Raw genomic sequence first — 27,854 nt, 5'->3', positions numbered from 1 at the left:
AGGCTACCATTAGCAGCTAAAGCTAATTTGAGGTGAATAAGCATTAGTAGCTAACGCTAATACCCTTTTCCCTTGTGTTATAATGATGTGAGACGTTAATGCTAAATAGGCTTCCATGAGTGACTCCTTTCCCTTGCATTATAAAGATGTGAACAGTTTATGCTAAGTAAGCTGCCATTAGCAGCTAATGCTAATACTGTTTTCCCTTTCTTTATACAACTTGAGCAGCTATTGCTAAGTAGGCCACTTTTCTCTGCTAAGGATTTGTGTGACCATGATGGAAACTCTGATAAGCTAATGCTACTAAGCTAATGCTGTTTATGGGCCCTGTTAGAATCAATATTTCATTCTCATTCTGTTGTTTGAGAACAATAACAGAAAAATGTGCACTTGAGAACAAATTTATTGTGAATTCAGCTGTGAATGTACAGTTTGTCATTATTTAAGCTTCCATTTCCAAATGTTAGCTGACACTTTATTAGGTACACTGGTATCTATATCAGGTACACCTGTGACCTAAATGTTCCTGCAAACAGACTCCTTGGAGACCCCTACATAAATATCCATGAACTATCCAGCTAGACTAGTGTGTCTGTCCCTGAAAATATTCCTGCATGTGTGATTGTTCATGTCTCATCTGCAGGAAACAAACAGGAAGTGAGTGAAAGACACAGGAAATGATTCCAGCTCTTCCTCCTCTATCAGATTTTCTCTCCATACCTGAGAGTGTCCAGTCTCCAGCCTGGATCCTTCAGTCCAGCCGACAGCAGCTTCATTCCTGAGGGACCTGGATGATTGTAGCTCAGGTCCAGCTCTCTCAGATGGGAGGGGTTGGAGCTCAGAGCTGAGGCCAGAGAAGTACAGCCTTCCTCTGTGATCAGACATCCTGACAGACTGCAGACACACAAAACAACAATCTATCTGTCAACAGTTGTTTTCTCTTTGTCACAATAACATCTATCCATCCATTGTAACTTTATTTATAAGTGACAATACCCAACAGACAACAACAGTCATCTGAAGCTGTTTAACAGTGTAAGGTAACCGCCTCCACTGTGAGCAGCACTTGGTGATGGTGGGAAGAAGAACTCCCTTTGACACAAAGATCCTCCCAGTGAAAACAGGCTCCAGGAGGAGCATCTACCATGACTGGTTGCAGGGTGAGGGGAAAGAGAAGAGATGAGCTCAGAGAGACAAGAACAAAACAGAGAGACAAAAGTTAAGGACACGCAGTAGTGACATATAAAAGCATCAGGAGTGAAAAGAGGGGAGAAGAAAGCAGAGCATCATGGGAAGTCCACCAACAGCCTGAGCCTATAGCAGCATAACTAAGGGATGGTTCAGGGTCACCTGATCCAGCTCGAACTATAAGCTTTATCAAAAAGGAAAGTTTGAAGCTGATCTTCAAAGTAGAGAGGGCGTCTGTCTCCTGAACTCAAACTGGGAGCTGCTTCCACACCCAGTCCAACATAGCCAGGCTTTCTTTGCTGCTTTGACAAAACCTCAAATCCCAGTCAGAGATGATGAGCATCATCACAGTGATGATCATTTCTCTGTAACCCAGGCTTTCTGCTTCAGGATCTGTGCACGCTCACAGAACAAGGAGACCTTTAAACATCATTTCACTAACTGGATGGACTGAGCTCAGCCTACAGATGAACTGGATAAATAAAGATTTGACCTCAGTGTGCTCAGTGTTCCTGTCTATTCCTAACATATTCCTAACATGATAGCTGCACTTTAGAGCTCTAAAACTGGAACTGACACATGTTTAAACTCTACATGTTACTCAGTACATTCAGTTCTGACACTCGCCCACAGTCCAACAAAGGAAACATGGAGATCACATCAGTTTGTCACCAAAGTCTAATTATTAGGGCAACTTAACCTGTTATTATCTCGTTAACTCATTAACTGATTAACGTCAGCAATTATTTTAATCACAGTTTTTAAAATCATGATTATTGTGAAAGTGCTCACTGGCTCTGAATATAAAAGCCATGGGTCACAGGAGGGATGTTGATCAGTGCTGGCTTGAAATGGGCGTCATTATGCGTCTCAGCCAATGGGAGCATTGAGGGTGGGCCTAATACTACTGCAGCGCTCACATGACCCGGGACAGAAAGAAAGGGGCGGGGACAGAAACATGGAGACAGGTACAGATCTTTGACATGTTCATTTTAAACTGTTCCAGGAGGCAGTGTTGATACAACTAAAGTTATCTGTTGTTGAAGAAGTCGGTCTGAGGAACGTTCTTAGGATCAACAAATGACGGCATGTATGAGCCTCAAGACGCAGCATCACAAGAAGAACACATGAGCTGTAGAAAAAGGAGAGACTACGAAAGCCACGGCGTTACAACATGAACCAGCTGTTACAGATGTAACACATGAGCTGCTATTAAACATGATGTATTTCTCAGTGTCCTGTCGGTGTGTGAGAGACAAACAGCCTCTGTATGTGTGTGTAAATACAGCATGAATATGTAGAGGACATGTTTGTGGATATAAGTAAATGAAAGCTCTGCGTCATTTGAATCTTCTTGTTTCTGCTGCAGGTCTGTGACTGAACTTCTGGGAGGAGAAACGTTGGTTTCATGCTCTGTGATTCTGTGTTTTGTCATCTCTCTCAGGTGATGGAGAGCTCAGATGATGACCTCGCCTACGTGGTCAAATTCAAGTCTACATTCAGAACAGACCTGGAGACACGCAAGCAAAATGCCAACATTGTATATGTGAAAACTGCTGCTGGAGCCAGATTCAAGGAGCTCAAGTGTTTACCCAGATCTTACTGAACTCACTGCAGGAACAGAGGGTTGTTGGAGGGAAACCTGTGGAAGCAACAACATCCGAGCCACCAGAGAAGAAGTTGGCCCTGTTGGTGCTTCATCAGAGTGTGAACAGGAGGAAGACTCAGCTGAGAACAGTGTGGTGGATACAGAGCAGAGCCCACCATCAGTACAGAGGCCTGTCCATTAGAGTGCTGCTCCAACATGCAGCACATGTACTTGGCCACAGCTGCAACATCTGTACCTGTGAAAGCTTCTTCTCTGTTGCTGCTCATATTGTGCAGAAGAAGAGAGTTTCTTTATCATCAGAAAATGTCAATGAGCTTGTGAGTCTTAGCAGCTGGCTCGGTGCAGAGGAGGAAGAACATGTCAGTCAGAGGAAGATAAATGCAGTTCATGTTGTCAACTCAACCTGGACTGTTGAAAGAGTTTTTCTTTGTCTGGTTTCTGACTGAGATTCTCCAAAGGAAATCCAGCACAAACACACACTTCACACACTCAAAGTCCTGCACAGTAAATGAGCTGATGAGCGTTTGTGCTGCTGCCTGATAACAGAACAATAGTTCTGCTGCTTCCTGTTCTGCAAACACACATTTATAAATGTTCACTTGCTGTTGATCAAAGGTATGTTGGTGGCTCTGGACGCTGAGGGAACTTTGTAAAAAACTAGATCAAATGTTAACGTCCTGGCAGAGGCAAAGAACTTTGATTTGATATTTGATTAGATTCATGTTTCAGCTCAGACTGACAGAAATATTTGAACTGCTGCTGTGTTAAAGGGAACACTGCTGTTAGAAAGCACCTGATCTGTTTCTGCACACTGAATGTTGCACTTCTCATACTGCAGTACTATTACAATAAGTACACAATGCACTACTTTTGAACTCATGATTGAATGTTGCTGTAACAAAGCCATTAATGTGATTCAAAGTGTTCATGGTTTCCCAGCACAACAAATGATTGCACAAGTGTGACTGATCCACTTTCTAATGTGTGTGTAGCCCACACTGTGTGTCACTGTGTCACAGGTGAGTCTGTGTGTCCAGGTTCTATGAGGACAACAGGATATAGTGACTGAGTCCAGCAGCTTAAAGTCTGACTCCATCCTCCATTTAAATAACTCACAGCAACAACTGAATAGCTTTGCCTTTGTGTAGCTGACACTTCATTTTAATGTCCTTCTATTCTGGTTCATCTGGTCTCAGTTTCTATAAGCACACAGGTTTCATCAGGACTCTATGACCTCAGTAATCTTTGCTGGGCCTTAATGCTCTGAACAAAGCTGCACAGCACAAGACTAAATAGAAATGAATCAGTCTTTCATTTCTCACTGCTGTTTGACTTCAGCTCTCAATGTCCCACCATAACCCATGGAAAGAATTACTGTCCATCCAGGCTGCTGAACATGAAGCTGAAGAAGGTGGAGTATTGTGAGGGCTGATGGAGATGATGATGAGGAATCCAGGAGCAGTGGGTGGATGGCAGCATCAGCATGAAGGATCAGTGTGAGAACACATCATCATCCACAAAGGAAACCAGTCTGAGTGTCTGACGCTCTTGTTAGAAAGACGCAGTCCCAGCAGTTAGCTTGTCTGCTAGTTAGCTGAGAGCTAGCTCACTTGTACATTGAATACCAAACTGTGTAAACCAGGGGTGTCAAACATATGGCCCGTGGGCCAAATCAAGCCCTTGAGATAATTTCATATGTCAAATATTGATGAATTTTCAGGCTTGCTGATAATCAATGTGAGCACAGCTGAGGTTTTATTCTGATGAGCAAACCATGTGGCCAAACACTTTCAGAGACAGACTGGGATCATACCATTATGTGAAAGAGGACATGTCCCATAGACAGCAAGGGTAGTGGTAGAGACCAGTACACAGAGAAATGGGAGCTGTACTGAAATGCAAGCGTGTCAGGAAAGAGTGAAAAGGCAAAATGAGCAGCATCTGGCTGCATTTCAGTGATATTGGAGACCACAAAGCTGAGTGCAACATTTATACAGGAGATATACAGGAGACGCTGAGAGTAGAACTGATAAAATTAGGAGCTGGCTAAAGTGAGACCCATTTTTATTTCCACCCATTTTCCATTGTGGAGGACAAAAGGTTTCAAACTGGTCCAGGTCTTAAACCTCACGTGTTCTTCCTAATAGCAGTAAATGGATAGAAATAAGGCTTTTATGAAAACACTGAATAAAACTTGCTGCCTTTAAAAAGACTAAATGTACAGTTCAGTATTGAATACTACATAAAATAAACTATATATAAAGTGTGTCTGAATGGCAGAGATGCAGAACTATGTGCATGTAGCACAGAGCCACGGCTCAGTGTCTGAATGAGTCTCACAGACCTGAATGTGCTGTTGAAGCCATTTATAATTATAACGTAATTCTTTACTCGTTTGATCTGCTCCTTACCACAAGCCACCAGACGTAGAAGGTTTTGGACTTTTAACTATATTTTCTGAAGTTTTACAACTTTTCTTACTGTTAAAAACCTCGTTATGGCCATTCATGCTGTACAAAGTAATTAGACATGTGTGGTATCTACAGAAACGTCAGAATCTCAGCTAAAAGTTCACAAAACCATCTCAACAACCACCAAACAGCTGAAACAGCAGGTGAACAGATCACACAAAAAAGATGTGAACACAAATCCCCCTGATCATCTGTTTTTTAAACATGAAGTGTAGTTTTGGACGTTCATTTACTGCTGGTTCAGTGAATTTTGGTTGGACAGTGATGAAACCTGCAGCCTCAGAATCTGTGAGAAGTCTGCTTTCAGCACGCAACAGCATTGTTGTGTTGTGTGCTGTGGATTCACCTCTGCAAACTCATCACTGTTTCACCATCATGTTTCTACTTAGACAATAACAAAGGAAGCAGTTCCCAGGAACTACTTCCTGTCTTGTTAACATAAGAGTACGTTGCCCTTCAAAACACCTCCACTTCTCCTCTTATTAGAGGACTGCCTTATTATTAATCTGCTAATTCTGTCAGTTGATGAAAGAAAAATGCTTGATCTCACCTGAGAGTTTCCAGTGTACAGCGTGGACTCTTCAGTCCTTCAGACAGAAGCTTCACGCCTGAATCCTTCAGGTTACTGTTACTCAGGTCCAGCTGTCTCAGATTAGAGGTCTGAGAGCTGAGACCTGAGGCCAGAGCTTCACAGCTTCTCTCTGACAGGTCACAGTGACTCAGTCTGAAAAATAACAGATAAACAATTACAAAAATAAAACACTTATGTTGAAGCGTAATGAGATACTATTATATTTAGCAATATTTCATCTTGTTTTGTCAGGAAACTGAGCACTGATGCAGAGCAACATGTGGAGAGAATCAGAGGAGAAGAAGTGAAGAGAGAACAGCAGTAAAACAACACTGAATTGTTCAGTGTGCTTTTGATATCAACAAAATATGTCAAATTTCTTTATTTTGTATTTGTTTTAGTAGAATTGATGATTATCACTTAGATAACAACCACAGGCCAGGTCTAAATTGCACTTTGGTGACAGTTACACCCAGAAATATTTCAGAAACGTGGACAATTTGTGCTCCATTGTATTCAGTATTGAACAAACTGAGTACCGATGACCACTTAATATTTTTGATATGTTATTTGAGTTGTTCCACCTGATCTGTGTTAACTAGAATAAACATTTAAAAGCTAAAGCTATGATCACATATGTACTTACAGAGCTTTGTTGGAGGCTTTGACCACTGGCAGCAGCCTCAGTAGAGCCTTTTTAAAGGCTCATGTTCTCACTTAGATCACTTTATAGCTGTATATCTCAAATTTCTGTAAAGTTATTTATTTCATATTCTGTATAGTTTTTCATATTTATATCCTGTTCATAGCCTGTACATAGCTTTTACTCACTACAGCCTGTACATACTTAGTTATAGAATATTCACAACATACTTCATACCGTGTACATTATAACATACCATAATAGACCCATTTCTGTAATATACTTACATATCTATACTATTGCTAATATATATTGTAATATACCTATATCACTAAAGCACTTCTGGATGGATGCAAACTGCATTTCGTTGCCCTGTACCTGTGCATGTGCAATGACAATAAAGTTGAATTCTATTCTAATTCTATTCTATTCTATTTATTTCTACTTACATTTCATTCTGGGAAAAATGGGGATTACTTTGAAAACAGAAAGTATTTTTCCCAAAAATCAGCCCTGGATTAGTAAATCACTCCAACATGTTCTCAGGCAGAAGAAGCTGTCTTGTTATGAGGGAGAGAAGAAAAGCAGCTAAAATCAGGTGTAAAAGTAAAGCAGAGGATGAGCTGAATAAAGGACACTCAAGGCTGGCTTGGAAAGGAATGAAGTCCATGGTGGGGATGCAGAACAAGGAGCAAAGATGAATGTGATGCTGAATCAGCAGAAGACTTGGACTCATTTGATTCCAGCTTTTTTTTTTATTGACATTTTAGAATCACTATACAATACCATCAACTTCAGCTATCTTTCAGTACATATATTTTTTTCTTTTTTTCTATATTTAAACAACTAAAATATCCATACAATAAGAATGAAAGAAGAAGAAGAAAAGAAAAAGAAGCAAAACAGGAAACAACAAACAACATAAATAAAAAATACATAAGGAAAAAGAAAAAGGAAAGAAAAATAAATAAATAAATATAGGGAGTGTGTTTTTGTTTCCATTAATGTAACTAATTTTTCCTCTAGTCTTCTAGTAGTTAACAAAGTCAAAATCTAATGCAAAAGCAAAAACTAATTAGTCTGCCTTCCTCCATTACCACACATAAAGCTGTTAATCCTTTATATGTCCAATCTTTGAATCTGGTGTCCAATTTATTTGGAGCAAAATGTGTGTCATATGCACACCACTTAAGAACTGCTATATCCTCTTCTAGTTTATATTCTTTTATTACTGTTTCCCAAATTTTAAAAGTCAACTTGATCCATGGATTTTCAATAGTTTTTATTGAATTTTGCAAGCTTCTGTCTGCTATAATAGCTTGTATGGGGATGGAGGTCAGACTCTCCTCAATAACTTTCCATTGAGCGTCATATGAAGGATTACATCAGCATATCATAGGCCTTAATTGTGCTGCCCAATAATATTCCCTAAGAGAAGGTAAGCCCCACCCCCTTTTCCTTTGTTAAGTTGTAGGGTTTTAAATCTAATTCGGGGCCTTTTTCCTTGCCATATGTATCTTGACAAAATTTTATCCCATTCATTAAACTGTTTCTGGTTAATTTCTATTGGTAATGTTTGAAATAAATATAATAATTTAGGAAGAATATTAATTTTAATTGAGTCTATTCTCGAATATAAACTTAAATATGGAATTAGATTCCATCTCGCTATATGTTCCTTAATTTTTTTCTGTATTGGTAAATAATTTCGTTCTAATAGTTCTGTAAGATCCTTAGGTATTATGACTCCTAGATATTTAAAGTACTCTGTTTGCCATGCTAATTGATACTTATTTTTAATTTCTTCTGATGGAATATAGTTGTACTTAAGCAATTGTGTTTCACTCATATTAACCCTATATCCAGATAGTCGACCAAAGTATTCAAATGATTGCATTCATTTAGGTAAAGAGTTTGATGGTTGACCCAAAAATATTAAAATATCATCTGCATAGCAGGCTAATTTATGCTCCTTTTCATGGATATTAATACCTTCTACTTCTTTATTTTGTCTTATATATTGAGCCAATGGTTCCAGATATAACGCAAATAATAATGGTGAACACGCACAGCCCTGCCTTGTTCCTCTTTGCAGCTTAATACTATTTGATAGGTAGCCATTAATTTTAATCCTTGCCGTAGGGTTATCATAAAGTGCCTGTATTGTCTTAATTATATTTTCGTGAAAGCCAAATGTATGCAAGACTCGGTAAAGAAAGTTCCAATTAACTGAATCGAATAAGAGATAATTGCTTCTTTCCAGCTAGAAGGTACTTGAGCCTTCTTTAGGATCCAATTCATTGTTAGAAGCATCACTGGTATTAATTCTTCTTTTAGCTCCTTGTACCATTCTGCCGTATATCCATAAGATCCTGGAGATTTATTTATTTTAACTTTACTTATTGCTATTCTTAGTTCCTTTTCTGTTATATCTTCAATCAAAGTTTTATTCTGTTCTTCATTCAGTACTGGTAAATCAAGAGAATCTAAAAAACTGTTAATTTCAACTATACTACTCTCTGTGTTATTAGCATACAGAGTCTTATAAAATGTTTCAAATGCACTCTGAACTTCTATTGGTTTATTTTTTATTAGTTTTGTCACTGGATGTTTAATTTTGTGAACTGTATTATCTGCTATTTTCTTTTTTAGTTTCCAGGCTAATACATTCTTTGCTTTTGATCCTCCCTCATAATACCTTTGTTTAAGAAACATTAATTTTCTTTTAATTTCATATGTGGTCAAATCATTTATTTCATTTCTTGTTTTCCTAATTTCCTCCAATATATCCTGAGATGTTTTTCTTTCATGCCTTTTGTCTAATTCCTATTTTGTAGCTCTTCTAATTTCTTATTTCTCATATTTTTCTTATAAGAGGATATTGCTATAATTTTCCCTCTCAGGACAGCTTTTAAGGCATCCCACAGTATAGGAGGAGACACCTCACCATTGTCATTAGTTTCCATATAGAAGTGAATCTCTTTCTTAATTTGTCCTTTAAAGTGAGGATCATTCAGTAAGCTTGAATTTAATTTCCAATTATTGAGTTTTGGTTGCACGTTTAAATCAACAGACAGGTATACTGGTGCATGATCGCTTAACTCTATTGCTCCAATTGCACAAGTGTTTATTTTATCTTTATTTTTCCCAAAAGTTATGAAATAATCTATTCTTGTGTATAACGAGTGCGGTGAGGAAAAATAAGTATAATCCCTTTGGTAGGGATGCAAGTCTCTCCATATATCAATTAGTCCCACCTCCTTCATCAATGTATTTATATTCTTAATTAATGTTTTAGTATTCTGTTCTTTTCTATTGGAAATATCTAGCTTTGGTTGTAGATGTATATTTAAATCTCCTCCGCAAATTAGGAAACCTACTGTCTCTGTTACCATCACATCTATAATTTTCTTAAAGAAATAAATATCGCTTCCAGGGGGTGCATATATATTTAACAACGTGACTGGGTTCCCCTCAATGTTTCCCCTTACCAAAATATAACGTCCCTCTTTATCACTTATCTCGGATATTTTTTCAAAGAGTAATTTGCTTGATAACAGGATAGCCACTCCTCTCCTTCGTCCAGTTTTATAGGAAGAGGAGAAAACTGTTGTATAACCCATTCTTTTCAGTTTTTCATGCTCCTTACAGTCTAGATGGGTTTCCTGTAGATACACTATTTGTACTTGTTCTTTCTTCATTTTAGTTAAAATTTTATTACGTTTAATTGGATTCGACAGGCCATTTACATTATATGATATGATTTTTACCTTATCTTTAAGCATACCCTTACTATTTGAATATTATTAATGTAACAACGACATGTACCATCAGACCACTCCCTAAACATACATAAGCAAACATTAATATTAACATTAAAGCTGTATAAAACAACAGCTACAGAAATAAGCTTTATTTGGTCAAAGAAAAAAAAAAAGACTTCCAACTGAGGGGTCCCCGATATGACCCTAAGTAAGCCCCGATAAAAGAGGGGGCTTCGAGGGGGTCCTCTCTCACCTCTATGTGAGACAGGGCCTTCCTTAGCCAGCAGGCCAATGTCCATTCTACTAATAGCATAGGTAGCACGTCCGCCTATTTTCAATTTCTGCATTGCTACTTCAGCATATTATTTCGAGATAAGAAGTCTTTACCAGTGTATATGGCTATAGCTTGATTCCAGCTTTGATATCATTGATTTCAATGAAGAGCTTTGTGATTGTAGCAAAGGGCTGGTAGCTCTGAGAGTCCCACTGATGAGGCGTTTGTGAAGGTTCGCAGTCATCTAAAGAGCTTAGAAAAAAAGGCATCTGGACTTCTTTAAGTTTTTTGAAGACGTTTCGCCTTTCACCTCTCATCCAAGAAGCTTCTTTATTTCTAGGGTCAAATGGTGGAGAGTCCCAGATTAGCCTGTGTACAAACAGACTTCAGCCATATGAGAGTGAGTGTGAGTGAATGAGAGCACACACAGGACACTCTGATCTCTGAATGTGTGTGACGCAGTGAAAAAGAGGATTGTACTGGATATACTGTGACTGACAAACAGAGTTTAAAGAGAAAGGTGTTTGGATTAAAATGGATTATGCTAAAGTGAACGTGCTAATGAAATCTGAACTGACTGAAATGTGAAGTGAAGATAATTCAGATGTAAAAGAGACAGAAACTGATAATAAGGTGGGGCTGAAGATCAGTGAAGGGCATGTAAACACCTGATTGGTTGAGTAGATATCAGATCGACAGTTTCACAGTTTTCCCTGTGGATTATAACTTTAAGAAGATGTGACATTCATCAAGGAATCCTGCTCTCCGGATTATTTCCATGAACACTGAGCTGGATCACATCTACAGTGCTGGAAGTGCCCGTCTCACCACCAACCTCTCTGTGCACATTCACTTTTCAACCCTTTGTGAGACACTAAAGGTGTAAATCTGAGTATTTATCTATGTTAGTCCGAACACCTCTAATAGGTTGGTTTAGTCTTTCCAAGTCATATCTTCCCTTAGATCTGCGGTCCAGGATCCTAAAATCATCCTAGTTTTACAAGCACTACAATCTAGAGGAGAGCTGCACTACCAGGTGTGACTGATGAGATCTGACCTGCAAGGATACTCATGTTTATGTATATCAGGACAAGCAGGGAAGACCTGGACATCAACTCTGTCAGGCTGCCTGAGTCCTCTCACCCACATCAGCTCAGAACTCTGCATTATCTACTGAGTCAGACTCAGAGGATCAGGGATCAGAAGTTCTACAAAGAGTAGAACCAGACTTCCTGTATAGAGGTGTGTGGGCCTACTGATCCACAGTGTCAGCACAACTTTCACATCATATTCATCTCAGCACAACTAAAACATGTGACTGACCTCAGAGTTTCAAATCGACATCGTGGATTCTCCAGAAGAACACACAGCTGCTTCACTCCTGAATCCTGCAGGTTGTTGCAGTCTACACTCAGGTCCAGCACTCTGGGATACGAGGGGTTGGACTTCAGCGCTGCTGCCAGATAATCACAGCTGATCTCTGACAAATCACAGTCCTTCAATCTGAATAAAAAATGAAAGATGTAAGTTTATTAGACAAAGTGTGAGCTTGAAATCATTCAGTGTTTCATCATCTGTTCAGAGCTGAAGAAGGTTCAGAATGTAGAAGTTTAGAAAATGGAAACTCCAAACAGCTGAAGCCAACAGGAAGCAGCTTCAAACAAACAAGAGAAAAAAATGAATTTTTCACATTGAAGTCGTACATTTATCATAAAGTTGTCAAGTTTTGCCGTGTGAAATAAAAAAAAACTGAACAGGAATCCTCAGAGTTGAACCCTCTGCACAGAGGTTCAGGTTCCTCTTCAGGTCCCAAAGTGCAGAACAACAAGGTTTCAAACAGCTTCGTTCCAGCAGCATCAGCCACAGAAATGCAGAGATAATTCTTTGGATCTCTTGGTTGTGTTGTATGATGCTGTGTTTGCATATCTGGTGTCTGTGTTGCTTTGTGAGGACGGATCATTTACTGCAGCTCCAGATAAACGGAGCTGGACCTGAACCTGGTAGCTTCACTTAGAAGACACTTGTGACGGGAACGTCAGGTCAAAAAAGTGCCCCTCCGACAGCCAAACCCATCTGTTCTCTGATTGGATAGTTACATTTGTGATTGACATGACATTGACCAATCAGATGAAAGGAAGAAAAATAGGGTCAAAATTCGTACTTGTAACTTGCAGGGTTTTTTTTGGCTAAGTCCACACACAAATCTTTTTTTTTTTTTTACACACACACAAATCTTTTTTACACATACAAATTTTTTTCACGCACACACAAATCTTTTTTACACATACAAATTTTTTTCACGCACACGCAAATCTTTTTTACACACACAAATCTTTTTTACACACACACAAATCTTTTTTACACACACACACAAATCTTTTTTTACACATACAAAGTTTTTTTTCACGCACACACAAATCTTTTTTACACACACACAAATCTTTTTACACACACAAATCTTTTTTACACACACACAAATCTTTTTTACACACACACAAATCTTTTTACACACACAAATTCTTTTTACACATACAAATCCTGATTTACAAGTACAAAATATTTATGACCACATTTTGAGCCCATACAAATGTTCTGCAGACGAGTCCATGCGCTCACAACAAAGCTCAGTGTGGACGACGCTGTGCACGCTCCAATGCTGATTGGTTAGAAAGTGGGCGGGAACAGGGAAGAGAGCGACAGCAGTGTTCAGCACAAACACGAAGGACCAAAGAAGAAGAACATGACAAGCTCAGATGGAGGCTGCAGTGGACACTTTTCATTGTTTTAACATTCGCTTTCACTTCAGCTTCACCAACAACAGCACAAGCAGAGCAGCCCACTGACTGCGTGGCCGTGACGGCGCCCCCTGGTGACTGTAAACCACTACAACATGTAGACGGCCGTCTGCTGCTCATTTCTTTGCCACCATCACAGGAGCTCTTTATCATGTTCTACACTCTCATTGGTTCTTTGTGTGCTTGTTTTTTAGAACAGTAGTCATTGTGATTGTTCAAAGAAGACAGTCAGCTGTGACTAAATGTAGCTCCTACAGCAGTGATTGGAATAACTACTGAAGCTAATCCAGTATCAAAGCTCAGGAATCAGCAGCTCCCACCTCGTTTTCTTTGAACAACTATTTTTAGCTGCTGTGTTTTTGTGTTTCTGCGGACCTCAGACATCCTGCTGCTCTGGAGAACTGAAGCTCTAAAGGCTTCAGCCTTTATCTCCAAGAAACAAAGCTGATCATGGAGACCCAGCAGGTCAGCTGATCTGTGGACAGCACCAGCATCTTTAAATAAGTCTGAGAGGTGAGCAGTCTTTGGAAGCCTTTACTGTCTGATAGTCTCAGAGCAGGATTTGGATCATTATTTGGCTTTTCTTCTATTATTATGTTTAGTTTCTGCTTCACAGATATTCTCTGAGATGTTCTCTGAAATGTTTCCCACTGTTGGACAAACTTTCACAGTTTCTTCATAAAGGAGATCTCCTGTGCAGTCCATCTGCCTCATAACTTTTGCACTGTCCACTTCCTGCTGTGACAAAACAAATTTCCCACGTGTGGGACTAATAAAGGTTATCTTATCTTATCTTATCTGTGATAATATGTTAAACACTGAATCAGAATCAGAATCAGAAAGAATCAGAAAGGGTTTATTGCCAAATGTTGAGCAGGTTTACAACATTAGGAAATTGCTGCGGTGCTTCAGTGCAAACATGCTGTCATAAAAAATATAAAAATAAGAATAAGAATTAAAAGTGCTAAGTACATAGATATATACATGATATATACATGAGTGCAGGTGGTGATCAGTGCCAAACATGGAATGATGCAGTGACACAGCGTAGGGTCATGTGTTAGTGGTGGGAACAGTCATATGGTTATTGTTCATGTGTCCGACAGCAGAGGGGAAGAAACTGTTCTTATGGCGAGAGGTTCTGGTGCGAATGGACCGGAGCCTCCTGCCTGAGGGGAGCAGGTCAAACAGACTGTGTCCAGGGTGAGAAGGGTCAGCTGAGATCCGAGCTGCACGCCGCAGTGTCCTGGAGGTGTACAGGTCCTGCAGAGATGGGAGTCTGCAGCCAATCACCTTCTCAGCAGAGCGCACAACACGCTGCAGTCTCTGTTTGTTCCTGATAGTGGCTCCAGCGTACCACACGGTGATGGAGGAGGTGAGGATGGACTCGATGATTGCAGTGTAGAACTGCATCATCGTCCGTGTTGGCAGGTTGAATTTCTTCAGCTGCCTCAGGAAGTACATCCTCTGCTGGGCTTTCTTGATGACGGAGGTGATGGTGGGTTCCCACTTCAGGTCCTGGGTGATGGTGGTACCCAGGAAGCGGAATGAGTCCACAGAGGTGATGGGGGTGTCAGACAGGATGATGGGGGGGGAGTGGAGCTGTGTGCTTCCTGAAGTCCACAATAATCTCCACTGTCTTCTGGGCATTCAGCACCAGGTTGTTGTGGCTGCACCAAGACACCAGACGTTCAACCTCCCTCCTGTAGGCAGACTCATCCCCGTCCGAGATGAGTCCAATGACGGTGGTGTCATCTGCGAACTTGATTAGCTTGACAGACTGGTGGGTGGAGGTGCAGCAGTTGGTGTACAGGGAGAAGAGCAGAGGAGAAAGAACACAGCCCTGAGGGGAGCCGGTGCTGATGGTCCGGGAGTCCGAGACATTCTTCCCCAGCCTCACGTGCTGCTTCCTGTCCGTCAGGAAGTCAGTGATCCACCGGCAGATGGGATCAGGCACATTCATCTGGGAAAGCTTGCCTCGGAGATGGTCTGGAAGGATGGTGTTGAAGGCAGAGCTGAAGTCCACAAACAGGATCCTGGCGTAGGTTCCTGGGGAGTCCAGATGCTGCAGGATGAAGTGTAGGGCCATGTTGATGGCGTCGTCTACAGACCTGTTGGCTCTGTATGCAAACTGCAGGGGATCCAGGAGGGGGGCCGTGAGGGTCTTGAGATGGGAGAGAACTAGGCGCTCAAATGACTTCATGACCACAGATGTCAGAGCCACGGGTCTGTAGTCATTTAGTCCAGTGATCCTAGGTTTCTTGGGGACAGGGATTATGGTAGAGGACTTGAAGCAGGCAGGCACATGACATGCCTGCAGTGAGGAGTTGAAGATGCCAGAAAACACTGGGGCCAGCTCGTTTGCACAGTGTCTGAGGGTGGCAGGAGACACACCGTCTGGGCCGGGAGCTTTCCGAGCATTCAGACTCCTAAACTGCTTCCTCACATCTGCTTCATGAATATGAAGAGTTGTGGTCGGAGGAGGTGGTGTGAAATCCTCTTTTGTGTGGGGTGAGGAGGGGGGTGTTGTAGGTGAAGTGTTTGATGGTGGTGATGGCTCTATGGAGGGGGGAGAGGTGGGGGAGTGAGTGTCCAAAGTGCTTCTATTGTTGGGGCCGTTGGAGGTGTGAAGGCTGCCTGATGGCTCGTCAAAACGGCAGTAAAAGTCGTTAAGGGTGTTGGCTAAGAGCAAGTCATCAGTGGAGTGGGGGGTTTTAGGCTTGTAGTTTGTAATATTCCTAAAACCTTTCCACACAGAGGCCGAGTCATTCTCTGAGATCTGCTGCTGCATCTTCTCAGAGTGCTGATGTTTAGCAATGTCCACTTCTTTAGTGAACCTGTACTTGGCCTCTCTGTAGCAGTCCCTGTCTCCGCTTCTGAACGCCTTTCTCTTTTCCAGCCACAGCTTTTTGAGTTTAGGAGTAAACCAGGGTTTGTCATTGTTATAACTCACCCTGGTGCGTGATGGCACAATGCTGTCCTCACAGAAGTGGATATAGGAGGTGACAGTGTCCGTAAACTCGTCCAAGCTGTTAGAAGCAGCCTTCATTGTGTCCCAGTCTGTGGTCTCCAAACACGTGCGAAGCTCCTCCACAGCCTCGTTGCTCCACAGTTTTTTAGTCCTCACGACAGGTTTGGAGAGCTTCAGCCTCTGTCTGTACACGGGGATTAGGTGGATAATGACGTGGTCAAAAAGTCCGAGTGAAGCGCGGGGCACCGCGCGATAGGCCCCGCTGATCGTGCTGTAACAGTGGTCTAATGTCCTCTCCTCTCTGGTCGGGCATTTAATATACTGCTTGTATTTGGGAAGCTCATGGCTCAGATTGGCTTTGTTAAAGTCCCCAAGAGCAATGATGAGAGAGTCCGGGAATGTCCGCTCCATGTGCAGTATCTGCTCCGCGAGTGCGCACTGAGCTGCCTGCGCATCCGCATCCGGCGGGATGTAAACAGCGGCCAGGATGAATGAAGCAAACTCCCGCGGAGAATAAAACGGTTTGCAGTGAATAAAAAGGTATTCCAGAGAGGAAGAGCAGTGCTGAGCAATCACTGTTACGTCTGTGCACCAGCCACTATTAATGTAGAAGCAGACACCTCCACCTTTGGTCTTACCAGAGAGAGAGGCCTGCCGGTCCGCGCGCAGCAGATGAAAGCCCTCCAGCTTTAGCGTGCTGTCTGGGATGTCCTCACTGAGCCACGACTCCGTAAAACATAAGACACAGGAGGAGGCAAAGTCTCTGTTCATGCTTCTCATCAGGGCCAGTTCGTCTATCTTATTCCTGAGTGAGCGTACATTGGAAAGGAAGATCCCAGGAAGAGCAGTTCGCAGTCCACGTCTCCTCAGACGCACGAGTGCGCCGGCTCGCTTACCTCTCTTTCGGCGTCTCACTTTCCTGGTCAGAGTCTGCAGTAAATCTGCCGCAGATGCGACAAATATTGGAAGAAAATCCACAGGTGTAGTAGTCCTGTAGTTAAGGAGCTCTTCTCTGGTGTAAGAATATCCAGAGGAGTGCCCAGACACAGAAGTTATGCACAGAATTATGATTCATATCTGAATGTACTGACTGTTAATTACTGATGAGAACATAATCAGTAAATATAAATATGTTTGAGTTTGGCTTTGATGAATCAGAATAAAAGTAATAAAATAATGATTTTAGAGACAGGCCTAACTCAGGCCAGCTGACAGCCTGTGTACAAACAGACTTCAGCCATATGAGAGTGAGTGTGAGTGAATGAGAGCACACACAGGACACTCTGATCTCTGAATGTGTGTGACGCAGTGAAAAAGAGGATTGTACTGGATATACTGTGACTGACAAACAGAGTTTAAAGAGAAAGGTGTTTGGATTAAAATGGATTATGCTAAAGTGAACGTGCTAATGAAATCTGAACTGACTGAAATGTGAAGTGAAGATAATTCAGATGTAAAAGAGAGAGAAACTGATGATAAGGTGGGGCTGAAGATCAGTGAAGGGCATGTAAACACCTGATTGGTTGACTAGATATCAGATCGACAGTTTCACAGTTTTCCCTGTGGATTATAACTTTAAGAAGATGTGACATTCATCAAGGAATCCTGCTCTCCGGATTATTTCCATGAACACTGAGCTGGATCACATCTACAGTGCTGGAAGTGCCCGTCTCACCACCAACCTCTCTGTGCACATTCACTTTTCAACCCTTTGTGAGACACTAAAGGTGTAAATCTGAGTATTTATCTATGTTAGTGCGAACACCTCTAATAGGTTGGTTTAGTCTTTCCAAGTCATATCTTCCCTTAGATCTGCGGTCCAGGCTCCTAAAATCATCCTAGTTTTACAAACACTACAATGTAGAGGAGAGCTGCACTAACAGGTGTGACTGATAAGATCTGACCTGCAAGGATACTCATGTTTATGTATCAGGACAAGCAGGGAAGACCTGGACATCAACTCTGTCAGGCTGCCTGAGTCCTCTCACCCACATCAGCTCATCAACTCTAAACAGGAATGAGCAGCTCATTTCAAAATAAAAGGTTGGAATTGTAAAGAAAACAAACAGAGCTCATAAACTGAAACTGATTTCATTTTTCAGCTGGAACATTTTAGTTGTTCCTTTTTCAATACATACATAATTATATTTACAGTAAGTCTTATCATTCCCCTTTTCCCTGCCAGTCACCGCTAATGTTTCATGTGTCTGAGCGAACACACAAACTCCCTGAGCGTCCCTTGGACCACTGTGAGCAACAGCAGACGTGTGCACTGTGGTCACACCAGCATCTTATCCATCCAAGTTACATGGTTTATTAAAGTAATCAAATTACGGCATTTACATTTATGTTAGACTACTTTTAATTAACTGCTTTAGCCCACTTACAATGAAAATTAAAAACAACCTTGTTCATGACCTGTAGCATGTTAACACTATTGGAAGTAAAAATAACTTGAACTCCAATTTTGAAAACACAACTTTATTTGTTCTATTTTTATAAAGCTCTGACTTGTATTATGAGTTTGTGGTCTGGGAGAGAGTCTGTAACTCTGTCTGCAAAATACAGGATATAATGACCAATGTTGGGCAATTAATTATATAGTTACTTCTTCAAAAAAGTTACTGAGTTTTGCAAACAACAAAGTTTGTTGCAATAAATACTGAATACTATCGTTGTTATAAACAACAATACTATTCAGGAAGAAAACCAAACATTGCAGATATTTTATCATAGCTCAGGTTTTACGTGGTCGATCAACACAATTTAAAAACTGGTATAAAGTCCACACTTTTTCCCTCAGTTGCTCCGTCTGTCCTGGTCACATCTCCAATGGTTGTACACGTTGTCATTAACGTGGCTTCACCTCATCATCAGCCACTTTGCTCGCTATAACACCATTGTCGGCACATAAGGACGCTGTCATAGCCTGTCAGCGACGTTGATTAGCTGCGTATATACGAATGTGAATCGCATCATTGGCTGGACTACGGGATAAGGTGGCATCGTTCTAATCCCATATAGGAGCAGCCGGTCACTGACTAACACTGCAAAACAGAATTGTTAAAGATTTAATTTTAATTTCAATTGAGATTTGATTTTTTTTTTGTGTGCAACACAGATTTTCTGTGTGCAGAGACGTCCCAGCAGCGCACAGTTGCACGACCGCAGCTTAGAGGGAACATTGGGCACCACCACAGTTCACTTCAACAAAACTTTACTTCAGATTTGTTTTCATGTTTTGATCCAGTGATGAGAGCCGTTTCCCCCATGTCCAGTCCTTGTACTAAGCTAGGCTAAACATGTCCAGGGCCTGTCTCTGTGCAGCCTTTAATCTGATGTTAATAAGGTAGAAATGGAGGAAGAAGAAAATGACTTCATCAATCAACATGCAGCTACCAACCCAAATGGTGAGGTGGTGGTTAGTTATTACTGTTGTTTCTGATCCCCTACATTATCCTACATTCAAATATATTCTCCAGCTACAATAGTGTTTGTGTTCCTAAAAGGATTTCATGAACGTGTTATTGTTCATGTCACATCTGTATGAAACAAAGAGGAAGTGAGGTTTATCCTTCATGATCACAAACTGTTCCAGCATGTAAACCTGAGATCTGTGTGGAGCAGCTGACCTGTACGATGTCCTCAACACAAACATTATTTACCATCAGTTACTGTGTGACTGAACCACGTGGGTGTATGAAACATCGCTTTTAGTTTTAATAGCACATGGCAACATTCAGACGTGAATCTATACAGTAACACTTTGATTTGTTACAGTGAGGAGACTGTTGAAGGAACGATGAGGGGAAACTGTAACAGCAGCAACAGAAACCAGGAGACAAAGCTGAGGTCTGGGTTCCTCTATGCTACACACAGCCTCATGCTCCTGGACTTTAGTAAACACATAAATGTCTCCAAGTACACTTACTTCAGAAACTCTATTAAACTCATTACAAGTTTACTTCAGCTTTAAATTACTCACAACATCAGCACACATGAGTAAACAAAGTAACTCACAGCTACTGTTCACGTTTAGTCATCTTTAATACAAATATACCTCATTATTATGAATCTCACAGCTACCTGCTCATTGAACTGAACAATAATTCTGTTTGACCATTAAAACAAAATATGTGACTGTAAAAAATCTTCAGACAGTAATTAAGAATCTCCTAAGCAATCCAAAGATAAAGAAAAGTTCACCTGCCAATTCTATAAAGCTTGGTTGTTTATACAATAATATCATTTAATGATATGTTTGGATCCTGACCTGAGAGTTTCCAGTGTACAATGTGGACTCTGCAGTGCAGCAGACAGAAGCTTCACCCCTGAATCCCGCAGGTCATTGTTACTCAGGTCCAGCTCTTTCAGACTAGAGGACTGGGAGTTGAGAACTGAGGACAGAGCATCACAGCTTCTCTCTGAGAGGTTACAGCCACTCAGTCTGGAAGAAAACAAACAAACAATTAAATCAGTCAAATGAAACATTTTTAATGCCAGCATGCAATACAATTATTGGTTAACTAAATAGCTTCAATAAAACACAACTCTTCTTCTATAGCAGCACTTACTCCTTGCAAGCTCCACCTGCTCCACCATCTGAGTCAGAAGACATGAAAACAAACTGTAAATCTAGTAGAAAAATGATTGGAAATCTTCTCAGATCCATTTGTACATTTAGAGCCTGATCCTGAAATATAGCAGCACGGACATTCACAGCAGCAAAGGGTTCTTGTTGATCTGAGCTGGCTTGGCCCTGGCTTATTGAAGATTAAAGAAAGCAGAACCAGCTGTTCAAACCCCCACAAGGCTGCCCGCTGTGACTGAAACAATGGGACGGGTCGTGACTTCTCAAAATGGGCTCATTGAACGCAGCACGGATAAGATCTTGAAGAAGCTCATGGCGGTCGTGAGTTCTCAGACTTTGCTCTTTGAGCGCAAAACTGATAACCTCTCGGAGAAGCTCGTGGCTCTCCAACGGGAGATTGAGAGACGAGTGACGGACTGTTAGATCAGCTGTGAAATTGACATGCAGTTGTTCGCACCAAAGAAAGCCACCATCATTTCATGCGGCTAACATACCGGCGCCAGCTGTGGTCTCAGGGCTGGAGCTGAACATAACAAATCTCACCCTGATAACAGACGGTGTTTAGACTGTTCCTTCCCATCCTAAGCATGCTTATCCCCTCCCGGTGCAGACGGTGGGTCGAGGGGACCAGCGCAAATGCTGCAGGCCCGGGTGCGCTGTCTACACCGGCTGTCTCTCACCTTTTACCCATCCCTGTTGCTTGTCATGTGTTTCTATGGCGCATTAAGAGTTTTCATGTGCTCTGCACTAAGGTCATTTTTTTTGTCTGTTCTCAAACTGATCTCCCTGTTGAAGCTCAGTCTGGGAGGAGTTCTTTTTTCTCCTCATCTTTCCTGATGTTGTGCATTTTCTGCTGTTTGGTTCCGGGTCGCTGCTGTAGCGGCTGACCGGCCAGCTACCTAGCCTGACCCGTCTCCCCAATGTGATGTTTGTGTATTGTATGTATGGTTGGAAAGCTCAGTATCCTAATTGCCCCTTGAAAATAAATACAGTGTTCTGAATCTGAATCTGAAAAGATTACAGAAGACGACTCTGTTCAGTAAATATTACGCTCATGCTGTCACCAAATACCAAAGGTAGGTAAAACTCTGGTTGTTGCAGCCATCCAGTATGACATGCTTTGTACTGTTCTGCTGCAGTTTGTGACACCTGGTTGATGAGTTGTGAAGGATGATGAAACAAACACTTCACTCAATGTTTGTCTTCTAAACTGGATGTAATTTGGGCAGCCGATAGTTTGTCTTAATCTACCCCAGCTGCAAATAGGAACACAACAAATAAATAACTTTACCCACTTGGATCCTTATCATTCAAGATTGTGAAAAGATTCTCTACTCAGAGAATACTGGAGATTTTAGATGAGAGAGATGGAAGATGATGAAGGGGAAGAGTTTTCAGAACTCGAGGCCTTTTGTCTTCACTGTATAGGACAAAGAAGACAGGAAGGGAGGGAGCAGTGAGGAGAATAACACACAGGAAATGGTCATGGGCAGACTCAAACCAGGCCCTGGAGTCACGACTCTAACCTTCAGTGCATGGGTCACCTGCTCAGCCAGGTAAGCTACAGCAGTCAGCAGTGTGTGAGTTAATTTGAAGACAATGATGACTATAAGTCAAAAAAAAGAATACTATCATCAACCAACAAGGGGAAAACATTGAGCTTGAATGGCCAAGCTTTGACCAAGTGTGGCTCACTCCTCGGTCTTCTTGCACAAGGAGTGAACCACCCTGCATGGCTATCAATGTGGTGCAACCAAGGCCATCATACAGTACAGGCCATCCAAGCTGATTTTAACTTTTCCTCCCAGATACCACCTTAGAAATCATCTAGATTAGGATATGTTGGCTGTTCTAGATCCAATCACAACAAACAGAGAGCTGTTGTGTGTCCAAGGTGAACAGGAAGAATATTTACATGCATCAAGTCAATAAAGTCAGAAGGTTTGCTTTAGACTGTGCTGCAGTTTATCATCAAAGACAAACAGGCACCATGCTGCCAACAAATGGCATCAAGTCTGACTTGAGGTTTTTTTGTTCTTTTTTTTAAATCAAGATTAAATTTTATAGCAACCACAGCAGAGATGACCAGGGAAGGTGTGCTTGAGGGGATATAGCTACAACAGCTGGTTTCAGACTGAAGATGAACTGAGGTGCTGCACCCAAGTCTGCAGGTTCAGGGAGGGACAAACATCTGCTGCAACCAGATTGGAGTGAGAGGAGAGAGCAGGCCAACAACAACAAAGAAACAACAAACACACTGTGGAAGACCGAAGCAGAGTTTAGTTTAAAGTGGAACTAAGGATGTTTCTCTGGCTGCCAGGATTCACTGAGTAATTCAAATGCTTTCTTTAATGCAGGACCCACCATGCATGTAAAAGCAAGTGTTTCACCAACATTTGTGACTAAAATAGACCTGCAGTAGAAATGTATCTAGGAGCATGCATGTGAATATAAAGTATCACAACATCAGGCACATGCAGCCTAAGTGTTTAAACAAAGACTGATAACATAACAGCAGCAGTGATGATCAGAGTTTATGGTGAATCCAGCGTCTCGAGTTCTGGAGGCATCAAAGAGGTCACAGTTGTATTGGAGAAATCCCAAAACTTTACAAATTCATACAAAGACAGAAAACCTGGTGAAATAAATTACTGACACAGTTGGATGTTAAAAGTAAAGACATGAGTACAAATGTACTCACAGAGCTTTGTTGGAGGCTTTGACCACTGGCAGCAGCCTCAGAAGAGCCTCCTCTGAAGCAGAGTATTTCTTCAGGTCAAACACATCCAGATCTTCTTCTGATGACAGTAAGATGAAGACCAGAGCTGACCACTGAGCAGGAGACAGTTTATCTGTGGAGAGACTTCCTGATCTCAGGGACTGTTGGATCTCCTCCACTAGAGAACAATCATTCAGTTCATTCAGACAGTGGATCAGATTGATGCTTTTCTCTGCAGACAGATTCTTACTGAGCTTCTTCTTGATATACTGGACTGTTTTCTTATTGGTCTGTGAGCTACTTCCTGTCTGTGTCAGCAGACCTCGTAGGAGAGTCTGATTGGTCTGCAGTGAAAGACCCAGGAGGAAGCGGAGGAACAAGTCCAGGTGTCCATTTGGACTCTGCAAGGCCTTGTTCACAGCACTCTGGTGAAGAGATGGTTTAAACCACCAGGAGGTTGTTTGTTGTTCTTCCAGCAGATTGAGTCCAGAGTTGATGAAGGTCAGATGGACATGAAGAGCAGCCAGAAACTCCTGAACACTCAGATGGATGAAGCAGAACACCTTGTCCTGGTACAGTCCGCTCTCCTCTTTAAAGATCTGTGTGAACACTCCTGAGTACACTGAGGCTGCTCTGATATCGATGCCACACTCTGTCAGGTCTGATTCATAGAAGATCAGGTTTCCTTTCTGCAGCTGATCAAAAGCCAGTTTTCCCAGAGACTCCATCATCTTCCTGCTCTCTGGACTCCAGTGTGGATCTGTCTCAGCTCCTCCATCATACTTGACCTTCTTCACTTTGGCCTGAACCACCAGGAAGTGGATGTACATCTCAGTCAGGGTCTTGGGCAGCTGTCCTCCCTCTCTGGTTTCCAGCACATCCTCCAGAACTGTAGCAGTGATCCAGCAGAAGACTGGGATGTGACACATGATGTGGAGGCTTCGTGATGTCTTGATGTGGGAGATGATCCTGCTGGCCTGCTCCTCATCTCTGAATCTCTTCCTGAAGTACTCCTCCTTCTGTGGGTCAGTGAACCCTCTGACCTCTGTCACCATGCCAACACAGTCAGGAGGGATCTGATTGGCTGCTGCAGGTCGTGTGGTTATCCAGAGGCGAGCAGAGGGAAGCAGTTTCCCCCTGATGAGGTTTATCAGCAGCACATCCACTGAGGTGGACTTTCTAGGGTCAGTTAGGATTGTAGTTTTGTGGAAGTCCAGAGGAAGTCGACACTCATCCAGACCATCAAAGATGAACACAACCTGGAAGTCTTCAAAGCTGCAGATTCCTGCTTCTTTGGTTTCAGTAAAGAAGTGATGAACAAGTCCCACCAAGCTGAACTTTTCCTCTTTCAGCACATTCAGCTCTCTGAAAGTGAATGGAAATATGAACTGGATGTCCTGGTTGGCTTTGTCTTCAGCCCAGTCCAGGCTGTGTTTCTGTGTTAAGACTGTTTTCCCAATGCCAGCCACTCCCTTTGTCAGCACTGTTCTGATTGGTTCATCTCTTCCAGGTGAGGCTTTAAAGATGTCTTCTTGTCTGATGGTTGTTTCTGGTCTGTCTGGTTTCCTGGATGCTGTTTCAATCTGTCTGACCTCATGTTCATCATTGACCTCTGCAGTCCCTCCCTCTGTGATGTAGAGCTCTGTGTAGATCTGATTCAGGAGGGTTGGGTTTCCTGCTTTAGCGATGCCCTCAAACACACACTGGAACTTCTTCTTCAGGGTGGATTTAAGGTTACGATGACAAACTGCAGCTTGAAGTTCTGAATGAGAAGAAAAATAAACACTCAATTCCAAAAAGAACTAATCTTTAAAACATGTTGCTCCATCTTCCATCTCTGGAAAATGTTCATTTATCCAGCAGCTTAAATCTTTAGATAAATCCTCTTACTGCTCTGCAGACGGTCAGCCAGCTCCTCCTGCTTCATTCTCCTCAGGAAGTCCACCGTGATCTTCACAAATGCCTCTCTGCTGCTGCTCCTCTGACTCTCTAAGCATTCTGGGTAATCTGGACTCAGAACCTTCTGGATCTTCTTCAGCTCGTTCTTCACAAAAGTGATGATGTTGTCCTCCAGCAGCTGGAACAGAATATTTATGAATGAGCCAATCAGACTGAAATCATGGAGCCAAACATCAGATCCATGTTGGACACACTGACGATCCACTGGTCTACAAAGAGCAGCATGGAGATGACTGTGAACAGAACAGATGTAACAGTAGTTGTTGTACATGTACAGACCATAAATATGGAGTCCAGCTGTGTTTGATGCTGCTGGGCAGACTGACCACTGGGAACCTCTGAGCTCTGCTGGTCCACTCTGTGGAGGAACCATGAAGGATTAGATCAACACAGGATAAAGATCCAGGAGTTTCTGCTCAAATAACTTCATCTGAATCAAGTCTGTCAAGTTTTAAACTCTCAGATTGTGAACATATCAGTAATTTTCAGTCTGTTTTCATGGACGTCCTTTCAGTGGTGATGTCAGGGATGATTTTGAAGAAGCTCATCAAACTGAACCATCAGCAGATCACTGCTCCAAAACCAGAACATGATCCGAGTCTCCCTCCACCACCAGAACACCAGCTTTACTAACGTGGTAGATCAGTGTAGTACAGATCAATAACTGATGAGTCATTTGATCAAAATCACTGAGTGCTTCACGTCTGACCCTCTGATGCTTCTGTAGACATTTTGCATATTTAATGAATGTCTGACAGTTTTACATTCATTCTATGAACACAGTGGAAATGTTGTGTTATAGTCTCCATGTTGTTTCCAGCATCATAAATTCTTAAGTTCAGAAAATTAGATTCTTTCTTCACAGCTGAAAAACAACAACATTTATTCTCTATTGAAATCTGCATCGTCCACTCCAAAGGTCACAATCTGAAGGTAACATCTGGTTTTGTTCCCTGTGGTTAACTCTGAGCATCAGTATGGTGGGATTTATCCACTACATCCACACCACTGTGGTTCAGTGTTGTCCTGATGGAGTAACAGCAGCCAGTATGATCCAGGCTTTAGCTGCTGGGTCTCTGTGTGACCTCTCAGACTGTTTAACAGATCAGACACAAAGAGAATCAGAGCAGCTCTGTTCTTTAAAGACAAACATGAACCCACTCAGGTCACACTTTCCCCACAGATATGAGCATCACTGTCCTCAAACAGCAAATGACCAAGTCGAACATTTGGATCTTTTCTCTTTCATTGTTTTCTTTTTAATGAATCTTTGTAACAATCTGAGGATGTTTCAGGTCATATTTATCCAGGAAACACAAACATGTAAAGGAGTCATCACAGCTCTCTGACCTCGTTGCTCCAGGTTCACCACTGAAGTCTGGAGGGTCATCTTTGGACCAGTCACTCCTCACAGACGGACAGCTGGACCCTGCAGACTGTGACCTCTGACCTCTGCAGACACAAACATGATTGAAGCAGCTGTGATCACACAGACTGCAGATAATGCAGCTGTTTCCTGTCAGTAACATCCTCTTAGATTAGAGTTCAGCTTTTTACAGGAAAACTGGACAAAACTGATTTTTGTTACAAACTCATTTTCATTTCCTCTCAGCTCACAAACACAGTCAGACAATCAACCAGAGTCAACACTGATTATAATGTCAGTGCAGAATTATTTCTGTTACTCAGTGAGTTCAGCTCTCTGACCTCGTTGCTCCAGGTTCACCACTGAAGTTTGGAGGTTGATGTTTGGACCGGTCACTCCTCACAGACGGACAGCTGGACCCTGCAGACTCTGCTCTGTCCTCCTCTTCCTCCATCATCATCTTCAGTCAGTCTGAGAGGTAAACCACAAACACTCAGTGAGTTCACATTAACAGGAGGAACTGAGTTACAGTCGCTGACCTCTGACCTGTCATGTGACCATGAAACCAGGTCAATGTGTCTGTAGGTTCAGTCATCCAGGTCATGTGATCTAAGGAGCTTGGAGAGAAAAGAGACGTCTTTAAGTTTCTGGAAGACGTTTCATCTGAGAAGCTTCTTCAGCTCTAAAACCAAACGGTGGAGAGTCCCAGATATTTAAACCTGAGAGGGAAAGAAAGCATGTCGCTGACCCACCACTGATGTTATTTCAAGGAGCAAACTGAGAGCCTTTGCACCAGGAGCACAAACATCAGCTCCAGCAATGATCCACTGATGTGTTTTTATTCCATGTATGAATGTTGTTATTGACAGAGATGACGTTTGTGTGTCAGTGATGCAGTGACTGTTGTTGTTACCTGTACAGGCTGGTTAGACT

At 41.9% G+C, this 27,854-nt stretch overlaps 2 protein-coding genes across 4 annotated transcripts in view; both read right to left on the bottom strand.

Moving 5' to 3' along the window:
- LOC309702415 (NACHT, LRR and PYD domains-containing protein 12-like) overlaps positions 1–27,854 on the bottom strand; it is a 325,943-nt gene that overhangs the window by 6,333 nt on the left and 291,756 nt on the right. Inside the window, exons 6-12 of the mRNA XM_082527133.1 lie at positions 25,835–25,913; positions 25,487–25,673; positions 23,579–25,358; positions 20,560–20,733; positions 11,844–12,023; positions 5,819–5,992; positions 721–894 (exon numbers count right to left, since the gene is read on the bottom strand). Of these exons, the coding sequence (XP_082383259.1) occupies positions 721–894; positions 5,819–5,992; positions 11,844–12,023; positions 20,560–20,733; positions 23,579–25,358; positions 25,487–25,673; positions 25,835–25,913 (2,748 nt within the window). The remainder of the gene's footprint in view (positions 1–720; positions 895–5,818; positions 5,993–11,843; positions 12,024–20,559; positions 20,734–23,578; positions 25,359–25,486; positions 25,674–25,834; positions 25,914–27,854) is intronic.
- LOC309702243 (protein NLRC3-like) overlaps positions 1–27,854 on the bottom strand; it is a 237,265-nt gene that overhangs the window by 49,885 nt on the left and 159,526 nt on the right. The gene's annotated exons all lie outside the window — the stretch shown is intronic.

Source organism: Aulonocara stuartgranti (assembly GCF_965226115.1).
Source record: "Aulonocara stuartgranti genome assembly, chromosome: 3".
NCBI classification, from domain to species: domain Eukaryota; kingdom Metazoa; phylum Chordata; class Actinopteri; order Cichliformes; family Cichlidae; genus Aulonocara; species Aulonocara stuartgranti.
Note: the sequence above shows the minus strand (reverse complement) of the source record. Positions and strands in the feature narration are given on the sequence as shown.